A 12,696-nucleotide genomic window follows, 5' to 3' on the forward strand; every position below is an offset into this window, starting at 1 on the left:
ACGATCAATGCGTTCTCAAACTGTAAACGGCGTCGAAATAACCTATTTCAATTTATCACTTCGTAGAATATATTCGAGATATTTTTCAACGTGCGTCTTTCGCATTATTCGTTTGTTGAACGAGCATTACTGTGGAAAATTTGTGGATTTAACATCGAAGGCTATTAATAGCGGTATCGAAAGATAGCCACGAATATTTGCCGTGCAATAACATGAAATCAGGCGTACAACGTGACGTCACAAAGTGTAGTTATTAGCAAGTCAGTTCATATTTAGCACCCCATTGTGTCGGTTGATCGTCCGCGTATATCGTTCCGCGTCTCTTTTTTTTTATCCGTTTCAAGTGAATTTCGTGTGCGAACGGTTATCGTGAGTGTGTATTTAGTGATAGGCGATTGTTTCGAGGTATTGATATGCCTGCGCGATCGCGTTCAGCACATTTCTTAGCGTCCGAAAATCGTAGCTCATTGCTTCCGTTGCGATTTTATTTTGCAACGCGCGTCTTTTGCATATACATATTTCGTATCGTTTATTCGTCGGACGAGGTTTACGTATGCTATTGAACGTCAGAAACGTCGGAAAGCGTCGACGAATAGCCACGACGGATCTTTAAGATGTAAGTCATACCAGTTTTTTGAAATATTTGCCATGTAATAGTATGAAATCAGGCATATAACGTGACGTCACAAAGTGTAGTTATTAGCAAGTCAGTTCATATTCGGCACCCCATTGTGTCGGTTGATCGTCCGCGTATCGCTCCGCGTTCTCTCTTTTTTCCGTTTCAAGTAAATTTCGTGTGCTAACAGTTATTGTTAGTGTTACATTTAGCGATGGGCAATTGTCTCGAGGCATTAATATGCCTGCGCGATTAACGTATCTCTCGGCGTAGCTCATCGCTTCGCGTTCCGTCGCGATTACATTTTGCAATGCGCGTCTTTCACGCATATTTCGTTCTGTTTATTCGTCGGATGAGTGTTGTTTATGCTATTGAACGTCAGAAACGTCGGAAAGCATTAAAGCATTGCCGCGATGGATTCTTTAAAGCAAGTGACGCAGAAGCTTACTTGAAATAAAAATATCGCTGCGTAATAGCGTGAAATTAGGATAGTGATATTAGTGTGTTCTAAAATTCACTGGCAGTACTGAAAACTACTAGTATACATAACGTGAACTATAGGTTTTCAGTTGGCAATAAATTTCAAAATGCAGCCTAAGTATACAAATGCAACGTCACGAACTACGTTAGAGAGCGCCTTATCCGCCGTTCGTAAAAAGTAAATTTGCGCATATACGAATCTTGATAAAGTTGAATTTAATGACGGACGAATATATCGGAAGTTTTAGGAAATGCTAGTGAATTAATGAATTTGTAAAATTATATTACGCAAGTGCACAGTGATCAAAAATATTCACGACAATAATCCAAGCGAAGGAGCGATCAGAAGCAGAAAGGAGCTAGTAGAGGAGTCGCAGAAAGACGAAGAAACGACGATTAGAAACAGAAAGGAATAAACATGCAAATGCAGCGCATCAATTGGTGAGTGAATTGATTAATATTTTAAAAGCGTTATTCGAATCTCGCTTGTATATGTTTATATCATGGAGAATTTTTTGCACTACTGCTTTCCTTTATATATTTATATCAAAGTGGCAATATTATTTCTAAATATTTCATCTTTAAATCACATTGCATCATTGATTTATTATTTGTATAATTGTTACTTGTTAATTTATTAAAACAAGTTAATAGCATTAAGAAAAATCGTATATCAATCGCTAGAAAAATGTTTTGCGACTTTAGTAACATAATATGTAGATTTTGCGAAAAATGAGTTGATATTCGAGTTTTTATAAAACTTATAGAAGTCACTGTCTTGCATGGCGTGTGTGAGGTTAACACTCCAAAAATTCCAGTTTGGTTACAGTTCCAGTTATTTTTGAAGAATTTTAGAGTTCTGTAATAATTAAAAAGAGTTGCAGAAATTATCATTATTATAATTGCATTTGAAAAAGAGCTTGTTAATATTACATTCGATTTCAAAATTAAATAATTCTGAATTGCTCATATGCTTTCTTTTAAGAGATAGTAGAATTTCTGATAAATAAAAATTTTTGATATTGGATAATAATTTATAATAACGTTTATTTTATTTATGAAGAACTCTAGTATATTTTAAAAAAATATATAAACTCGAAACTATTTAATTTTGAAGTCGAATGTAATGTTAACACCTTGTTTTTTAAATGCAATTATAATGATAATAATCTTGGATAATTTGAAACTTTTTTTTTTTATACTAGAGAATTCTAAAATTCTTCAAAAGAAAGCTGGAACTTTAATTACAACTACGGAATTTTTATGTCGAGATGCTAACTTTATACACTTTCTTGCACAGTTAATCTGTACCTGTTGCCAAATTTCTAGTTTGATAATTTTTTTATCTCTAACAATAGAATTACTGTTGAATTTTAACTAAAATTAAAATCAAATCTACTCTATTATATAAATATTGAAATGCTGAAATAAATTAAAAAATCTATTTGATATTAAATTTAAAGTTTAGATTTTGAATTGAAACATTAACAACATAATTAAAAATCTGATTCTACATATCTTTTTCAAATGCTTTTGTCTTTCATCTTGTATCTCCGCAATGCTTTTCATAATTGTTAGAAAATTCTCCGTCGTGTCATCTCAGAGAACATGTAGCTTGCAAATGCATTCGTCCGACGTATCACCGCGCGTACTTTCGGATGCACGAGGCAGTATCATCGGTGAATGTTCCTGTCGCTTCCTCTTATTTTCGCTCCGCCACCAACTGCTTTTCAGGCGTTTCCACTTTATCCACGAGTTTTTCCCCTCGTGGAATGTCAAAAAAGAAAAACAACGACCGTTGTGACGCGCATACCAATGGGGTATCGATGTCGATTTTTGCTTTTTCTTCATATATTTATAGACGCTTTAGAAAACTAGTTGGCGAAAATTTCGCTATGCGTATAATTCAGATTAAAAAATCATCTATAATATAAACCAATGTGATGTATCTTTTTCTAAATTGCGTTGTTTGAATTTAGAAAGTCTGATGGTACGTCTTTATTATATGTTTATAAATTGGATTTTGATTCAAGCTTATCGACGTGAGATAGTCAACCGGGATTACAGCTGATCCTTGACATTATTCAAACGTTCACCCCCATAAAGGATTCTCGATATCGAAAGAACCATCGCGTATGCAAGGCGAATCTTCTCACCTGTTGCAAGCTTCCTTGTTGATTCTAATCGAGCGCTCCTGATGGAAGTTCGCGGACACGATGCATTCTTTTTCCTTTCCATTTCAACTGTTTCACCGTTTTCTCGTTATCAGGGAAAAGAAGTTACTCGGCTATGAATATGATAATCTTGTAATTGCAATTTAGTCGAGGCATTTTTAAACATAATCTATCTAACGATATAATATTTAACGATAATTTTAGTATCTCTATGCTGATTCACTATATATTAATTCAAAACAAATTCTGCAAAATGTTTAATGTTTTTCAAAATTGTTTTTTACATTGTTACATAAAATATATTGATCCAATTGTGCCAATAATCATGTGACAATTTGTATAGCTTAACAAAGGTAAAACAAAAAAATTACAAAATCGTAAAATTCAAGTGATATAAACTAAGTTAGTGATGTCTCAGTGGGGATATTTGCAAGAAATTTTAGAACAATAAAAGATCAAGCAAGAGGGATATCAAACTGCGTCAAATGTTCGTTATGCGGGCTTCACTATTCAATAAGAAAATTTGTATTTGTTTTTAAGAACTTATATAATTTTTGGTTCCATGATTGAACGTTCTTACTGGATATCGTATCTTCTAATAAAAAAAAACATACGTTCAACTTGGAAATCACTTCTGGCATACTTAACGCTCTTTTACAGTGACATAAGGAGCAATTTATCGTGGCCCCACCGCTCTTGTACGTCGATCCAATTTGAAATTCCACGGTCAACCCGACCTATTCCGCGGACGCGGCGCGATCTTCGAGAGCGCGTGCTTCTCTCGTCCTTTATCCTGCTTCCGGGATTGGCTATATCGGCGCCAGGCGCACATGACGAGGGCCGGATATGCGCGTCGTCGGATGCGCGCGGCGTGCGCGCGTATACGCGCCCGCGAGCAGTGTCGCGTCAGCCCCCGGCCCTGCTGCACCACGTACCATCATCCAGGTCCAGTACCTATACCTGTTCTCTTCTCTCTTTCTCTTTCTTTCTCTCTCTTCTCTCTTACCAAAAACCGACCGACCGACCGACCGACCGACCAACCGACCGACCGACCGACCTAATCCAATCGACCCATCCGCCGACACCACAATCCGTGTGGCCAACCGGTCCGATCGCCACGTTGTCGAGTCTAAAGTCGATCAAACAGTGCTACGCATTTGTCGACGTCGTGGTTAACGTCGTTATTCAGCCGTTCCGTACGCAGAGCTAATCATTGGCATCATTGGCAAGTTTTTGCATCTCATTATTTTCACACAATACGAAATGATATCGCATGATCAATCGGTGACCAATCACATGTACGACATAAATCAGTGTTCTCCAACGTGTTGGTTCGCTTTTTTCATAAATATTGAAAGTGTTTCTCAGATTTTTACCTGTAAAAGTACAATAATATAAAAGCAAATGTGTCGTTTATTTACATGAATAATTTTGTAAATAAATAATGAAGGAAAGCACTGATTTAAGTCGTACACGAGGTATTTTGACCATATAAATAAATCAATCGATTTGTAATCAATATGATCAATATCCTATTGATTAATGGGAGTATAATAAAAGATTGATTGATTGCCGGGGGAAAAAAGTGATTGATCGCAATTTTTCTGGGGTTACAAAAGTAAGAAGTATTAGTCACGTGGAATGGCGAGACCGCACAAATAAAAATCAAAATCGTGCGAATGTCTTTCACAAAACTAAACAGGATTCATTTTTCTTTCCATTGAATCAGAATACATGTGTGTATGAGTGTGTGTGTGGCGAGTATATATGATGTGTATGATGAGCGTGTATATGTGGACACACACGAATAGAATTACTCGCGCAGACTCCATACATATGGAGTCTGCGTCTTTTGTTTTGATCATAATAAGAGCGCTACAACACATTCGCGTGTGTGCTCAAAGTAATTCAACAGTGATCCGGATGAAATATTGAGATGGTAGAATTGATTATAAAATATTGAAAAAGTACTTTTCACCATCCTTCTTTTTAATTTACTGTTCATTCTTATAATTCTGCCTTATAAAAAAGTATTCCATTATTAGCTTTGCAGATGAAGTACGTCCACACATTAATAATCATAATCTATTAAAATAGACCATAAATCCGGCTTTTAACTTCTATGCTTGAATTAATTAATGGCTGCAAAGTCTGATGAAATTTTTCGCGAAATAATTTACTCTTTTTCAAAAGTCTGGTAATTTTTGCATTCACAGAAATGATATGATCAAATAGCCTCGATGGCGATCGCTCGTAAATCGTAGCTTTGATAGCCGAGCGGTGCGTAATAATCGCCACGGCTAAAGTTAAGTATTTATAAACCGCATAAGCCTCCGGCCGGGACATGATAACTTATGCGTTGTAACTGACTAAGTAAGTTATGCAGTAAAACTATCTAAGTTTATGACTCACACATCGAGACGACAAAACGACGCGACGCGACGCCCCGCGACGCCGGCAGCGTTGTCGCGAGGGCTTCACAATGCCGTTAGCCAAAGTTTCACTTCGCGTCATTATTAATACAAACTCGATGAACGCGCGAAATCCCGCCTCCCTTTTTTTTTCTCAGCTGCAAAGTCCCGGACGCTAAAGGGATTGTCACCACGCGCCCCGTCGAGACTTATTTTTAGTTTACCCTTAAGAAGATTTGCGTCCGCTAAATAAGCGCTGCGCACTTCGCGTAATTACAAGGAGCTCCCTGAAGTACAGGCGCGCAATAGCATTCTTAGCGGTGCATTACGTAATTAGCCGTTGTGCGAATTGCAAGCCCGACATTAGCGAGGAGGAAGAGTTTCGAGATGCAGCTTTCGAATATAATATGCGGGATTCGCGGAACTTATCAAGCCGGCTCTCGACTGGCTTGATAATTGTAAGCGCGGACACTAGTTTCCCTGCTCTGAGATTGCGATATAATATCGCGGCTCGCGTTTCGAAAATTTATCCCTCGCGTATCTCGCGTCGCCGCGACTATTCCAGCGAAAATAGGGAGACACGTAGTTCGCGCCCCGACGAGTTTGTTCCGACAAATAGTATCGTCGGGTGGACTATTATTACATCTAGACAACAAGTGCGACGCGCGCGGAGTATCGTCGCGGCTTCGAGCGCGGATCCGTTAATAACACACAGTTGGTTAAAATAGACGTGCGTACAGAGGGGTAAATATGCGCCGGAGTGCGGTGTACTTGGCCAGTTGCGGAGATCGGGTCACCGACTGCTCCCGCCGGACACTTTCTCGCAGCTGAAATACCTCGAGTGTCTCGGCGCTTAACATACGGTCAGCAGCGAAGAGGTTGCGACAATTTTTATGACTTTAAAGTTGCACCGAAATCGCATGGAAAGTTTCGAAATTTATAAGAGAAAATTGCGACCTTCCTGTTGTCGAGCGCTATCAAAAAATAAGTTTTCGAAAGTCGCCTTTTCTTTTCTGTAGTCATAGAAATATGAGATGCCTTTTTTCTGTCGCGATATCAAATAAATAGCAAGATAATAATAAAACTGGGAGGAATCCGCATGCTCGCGGTATTTTCTACATTATTTTCTGACAGTGACGAACGATAAAATAACGAATGAAAGACAAATGATAAAAACTGGAAGCGATTTTGTCGAAGATCACCTGGTATATTGTTTCGCATTATTTTATTCAGATATCGCTGTAACGTTCTTCAGCCAGTCTCAGACGTTGTACCCTCTCGATCTCTCTCCCTCAATCCCCCACATTGAGTTGCAATTAAGGTTCTCCCTTCGCATTCAACATCGTTCCCGTCGCACCATCCCCCCGCACCCGCCGCGCTCTTGCTTTGTCTTTAAAGGAAGATTCAGACCCGCGAGCTGCAGAGAGAGAGGCTTTCGCATTATCTTTGCTGCGTCGGCAGTTGACAGTGTGTGTCGAAACTTTTGTTCTAGTTACGTTAGTCCGGCAAAGAGAGGCAAAGAGAGACGCTATGGCGGAATGGATAGAGGAAGGACAGAAGGTATCTGTCAAAAGAGGAGGCGTTACTACCGGGAGCGTATTTCCGCTATCTTCGTCCGCTTGTTTGTAGCGCGAGAAGGAGAAAGACAAAGGTAGAAAGAGCGAGGTAGACTGTGTGTGTGTATATATATATTTTATATATATAATATATATATATATATATGCTCGCATGGAGATAACGTCGTTGGGGCGCAGAATAACTCACGTATCTCCGTGCGCTCGGAATTTCCGTATATGCTGTCCACAAAATGCGCTGATAAATATCTTATCAAAAGCTCCGTGTCGTGCTCGCGCGCGCGCGTAAAAGATAGACGAGGGAACGCGATCGTTTGCTCTCCGTGAGAGAAAGAGAGAGAGCGAGAGAGAGAGAGAGAGAGAGAGAGAGAGAGAGAGAGAGAGAGAGAGAGAGAGAAAGAGAGGTCTGGAAGAGAATAAATACGTAGAGATTGCGAGACATTTTTCAATATTGATAGGGAAAGTAATTTTGGTCATGATTTCGAGAGGTATCGCCCTTTACGGATTATTTCTGATGCGAACATTTTTAAATAATTTTTGCGACTTTAATTCATCGATTTTTTTTATCGTACATTTATCGCTGTATTTATATCGCTGATTATAGGACGAGTGAGGAGATAATGTTATAGCGATACAAAATAAAATTAGAGGTGTTTTTATTCTCATTGCGTCTTTGATGTTTTATTATTCCACTTTATTAACTTATTGTTAGTTATATTTCAAAATAATTTTTGTCTAAGAATGGTCTTCGCGAATGTTTTTTCTAGAATGCTATCAACTTCTGTTTAATACCATTATCTGCATCCACTTTAGAGTTGAAAGTACACATTCACATGCATTTTTTTTATTCCACTCGCAAACGGCGTTTGGTGCTGTTTTCCATATTCAACAATTGTGGATTAAATATACGCATGTATGATTTTAATTGTACAATAAATTATATAATAAAATATATGGTTTCAGCTCTAAAATAAATGCAGGTACTTTGTTATTTTCGAGTTCTCGCAGGTTCGATAATCGCTGCGATAATTCGCACAGAGCAATTATTCTGTTATCTCTGTAATCGAGGCGAACGATCGAAAATCCGAAAATGGAATAATTGCATCGAAATCTGTTCATGACTCACGATCATATACCGCTTTTGTCTGTGGCGTTGAAATTTTATTCCGCGACTCGACTCGATAAAGTACGGATACGGAGTGCGAACGGATCAGGCATGAATGATGAGAGCTCTTGCAGTGAGAGCGATCTACATCGACTTCAGTGAGCACAATACCAATCAAATTGGAAGCGGATTACCGCGCTCGCATTTCACTCCGTGTCAAACATTTCTGCGAGTGGAAAAGTATTCTAAATTTTTACGAAGCATCTCACACATTCAGACGGTCTCATTCATCTTCGGTGCTATTTGAGGCGAGCGAAGTATCATATACGTCTCTGGCATTGTTCTTTGCGCTGTGTCCGCGCCGTCTATGATATTTTAATTGAATGTGTCGCGATTTTTTATCTGCCGTAAAAGGAAAAATTTTAAGAGCAGGAGATTATACACGCAGCGATGTCGGTGAGAACCGAATTGGCGAGGAAACGCGAAATTTACGCTCCACTTTGTCGGATCGGCCTGGAACGGGCTGGCAGAAAAATCGAATTCCGGCGTGTTAGAGATCAAAGGGGCGCGACGGAGGGAGATGCGTAACTTAATTTCTTTATTTTTAGCCGCTTTAACTCGCAAGTGCGCTGTTCTAACGATCCATGCTTTGAATTTCAAACCTTCATTCAAAATGTCTTTTGATCGCCCCCTTTATTTTTTTTTTGTTGCATGAAAAGTTGAGAATCTTTGTAACAATCTAGACAATCGTATTGCAACGCATTGCAATGTATGAACTTAAACTAACGAAAAATTGAAAAAACTGAAATAAAAAGAAGTAAATAATTTTGGAAAATTTAATTCAGATTTGACAAAAATATAGCTTAAGAATGACTTCAATAAAAAGGAAATAAAGAAGAAATAAAAAGGAAGAAGGATTTCAATAAAAATAAAAAAATTCTGAAAAAAATATAATTATATTTTTGTAGTATTTTGGATTCACTTTTATCAGATTTTATTTACGAAGTTTTAACGATCAACCGATTTACTAATTTTTTAGCGATCAACCGACATTATTCATGTAGGAAGAAAGATGATAGGCCTTAGAGAACGAATTGCATTGTTTGCCGCAACAGCAACTCGTAGTTTTCATAAATCAAAAGTATCGCTATGATTTCGCCAAAACAAACGTGTATGTTATTTTACGAGTGACCTGCTTTTGCTTTGATAATGAAATATTCGGCAATTATGTGGAAGTTGAGATTTTTTTAGATTTATGTATAGTTCAAATTGTGTTGTATATTTTTATCGCTTGTACTTTGAAACAACAAAATGCATTCAGTTCTTTTTTTTTTTTTTTGAAAAATATTTTTTGCATCAGACGAAATAATGCATTACGAGAAAACGATTAAAAAAATTAAATAATATTATCGTAAATACCTGGTCCGCACATGAAATAAACATCTGTTTATATGAGAATATTAGTTATTGCGTTCAATCTGATTTAAATTTTATCTAATTTATTCCAGCGGTTAAATATTTATTTAAAAATTGATTTATGTTTATTTAAATATGCATTTTGCGTTTGTTTATTGCATAGAATGGATGTAATTTAAGTGATTCGAGTTTACTAATTGAAAGATACATTACAAGATTCAATTGTGCATCAGTAAAGTATATAAAATAGCTATACGATTCGACATATATCCTTCCAATTTAATCTGCAAAAAAATCTCCGTTAAAGATATTAAAGTGAAAATTTAAATCTGGAATAAAATATAATCTTTGAATGTAACATAGTAACATTATAGAATCGAAGATATCCAATCGCGAACGCTGCGTCCTGAAAACATGAAATTTCGCTTAACATGAGATTATTAATAAGTCAAAGAACAGTGGTTCTAAAATGACTCGTTAGATAGAAGATTTATCTAGCATTATCGAGTTTCTCAAGATAGTCTATCGCGTGACCGAGTTCGCGGACCGGCCGGCGACCCCCGAGAGATGTATCCTCCCGATTGAGAGTTAAAAACAGCACGATTGCAGAAACGAGTGCGGTACTATTCGAGGATTGTCTTCAGGCCGCGACATAACGGGCGTTCTTCAACAAGAAAGGGGATCGGTCGGTTCGATCGAGAATCTCTCACCGCACCGCGCCGCGTCGGTTCGGCGGGTCGCTTGGTCTATAATTATACACTGCAAAAACAATCCTTACTTCATGATACATCGGGACGATGCGTGTTTCGCGGTTCGACGAGGTAATTAGGCTTCTAGCCAAGACCATTCTCGCGCCAAACGCGAACAATACCAGTTGCTCGATTTTTTCAATCATTTCCAGACGATGTTGCATTTTAATATCATTTGATATTTATAGGTTTATCGATTGATTATATTTCGGAGTTTGCTACTTGCATTTTTTATAACAATATCTTGTTTTTTTTATTTTTTTTTTTTTTTTAATAGAAGATTTTATTCATGATTTTATTCATTATAAATGAGTGAACTTTACATCTGTTATTCATAAAATTTATAAATATAAAGTGATTGAATCAACGGTATCACCGTTTAATAGCAGATTAGATTCTGAGGTTATTTGGAGACGAAAATCTCTATACAAAAATGTCGAGGCTACAGTAATTAAAAAATGTATTTAAAATTGATAACAAGAATGTCAAAAATTCATGAGTATATTAATTTTTATATCTTTACCATATGAGAAACTTCAGAAATCTGCTGTTAATGGGAGATACGGTTAGTCCGAGGCACCTTTACATTTTACATTATTTTTCAATCTATTCTGTCAATGATATTACAAGAAAACAAATTGGTTACCGGTACGATGCGCAGCAGCGTGAACACAATCTCATTATTAATTTTAAATACTTTGTATTTTAAAATTACTGCAGCCTCGACATTTTTACGATTGGTCTGGGATACACTGTATATTTATAAAATTTATGAATAACAAATCTAAAACATTTATAATGAGTAAAATCAGCCTTTTATATAAAAAAAGATATTGTCATAAATAATGCAAGCAGCAAACTCCACGAGATGTAATCAATCGATGAGCAATAATATTAAAGCACAATATCTTTCGATATTGATCAAAATTGTTTGAAAAAGTTTGAAAAAATCGAGCAACTGGTATTGTTCTCTGATATTGGTCTGGAACACTTTATATATAGTTTTTTACATCATTTCTTAAATTATATAGAGGACACGAAAAGGACCTCGTTCGCTATATATTTTCAGAATAATGGAATAAAATCACGAGAGTCATATCGGCTTTATTAGTCATAAGAAACAATGGAAGGGATAAAACGGAGTGCGAGTAAAATAGAATTTTCCGCCACATAATTTATAGGTACATACGAAGTAACATCGGTGCGGTAATGTCGCAAGGATAACCTACTTTCACGTTCATATGCGTTTTTACGTACATACAAGTAATATAGAAAATAGGTCGAGGGTTTCCGTGCTTTCGCTAAATGAATATTAATGCGCGTCTAGTGAGAGATCGACCCTCGTTTTGGGTACGAATTTATAGATACGAAACACTCCTTATGCTTAAAGTATGACTTTTCTCATTGAAAGGACTTTTTAGAAGGCGAAATTATTTATTCTTTTCTTTTTTCGAGACTAGAAATTGCAGTGTCTTCGAATAGATAATCAATTAAATATGAAACTCATCGTCGAAAGGAAAACAAATGGAGTCGCACAGATGTATCGGCGAGGTAACTAGAGATTCACTTTCTTTTTATCAAATCCTCTCTCATTTACCCGCACTTATTTCCCAGCGGGAAATGAAATCTCGAATCGGATTTCAAGCCTGCCCCGGGCAGGTACTTTTAATCGGTTACACACGGAAAAAATATTATCTGAGTAAACTGAGGGGATATCAGGTCCCCGAATGCATGAAAAATTTTTCTCCGATAGTTTTTTCGCTGTGGATTTGCATATACGAAAGCAAATGTTAAATATGAAAGATCGAAAAATATCGGAGTATACGATTACAATTGGCCATATATATGTTACGGAAAATAAACACTAGACAACACAGATGTATATATAATCTGATAAATTTGCATTTGAAGTTATTTTGTTGAAAGAGAAAAAGAAACGTCAAAGGGAAGGATTACATGTAATAACTTACGGGCAATAATATACATAGTCATCGTAGTTTCTTTCGTTATTCTACCTAGACTTGAGATCACGTAGCTGAAGTCTCGGTGGCTCTCTCTTCTTTTTTTTAAATTTTTCAAAAAAATATACTGCCAACACTTGGATATTCAATTTTCTCTTGTAAACCTCTCTCCGAAAGGGTGTCGCATTTATCCCCGTCGTTGGGTGGCCA

The 12,696-nt window shown here is 36.9% G+C and overlaps 1 protein-coding gene across 3 annotated transcripts in view; it reads left to right on the plus strand.

Annotated features, from left to right (window-relative positions):
* The first annotated feature begins 1,389 nt into the window (after nt 1-1,389).
* The window catches only part of mub (poly(rC)-binding protein mub), an 83,017-nt gene continuing 71,710 nt past the window's right edge, over nt 1,390-12,696 (plus strand). Inside the window, exon 1 of one of the 3 annotated variants that reach the window (XM_012360459.2) lies at nt 1,390-1,537. In XM_012360459.2, coding sequence (XP_012215882.1) covers nt 1,515-1,537 — 23 coding nt within the window. In that variant the 5' untranslated portion in view covers nt 1,390-1,514. The other 2 variants (XM_067359753.1, XM_067359755.1) reach the window with 2 other exon arrangements.

The sequence above is a fragment of the Linepithema humile genome, chromosome 7, assembly GCF_040581485.1.
Source record: "Linepithema humile isolate Giens D197 chromosome 7, Lhum_UNIL_v1.0, whole genome shotgun sequence".
In the NCBI taxonomy this organism is placed as follows: Eukaryota; Metazoa; Arthropoda; class Insecta; order Hymenoptera; family Formicidae; genus Linepithema; species Linepithema humile.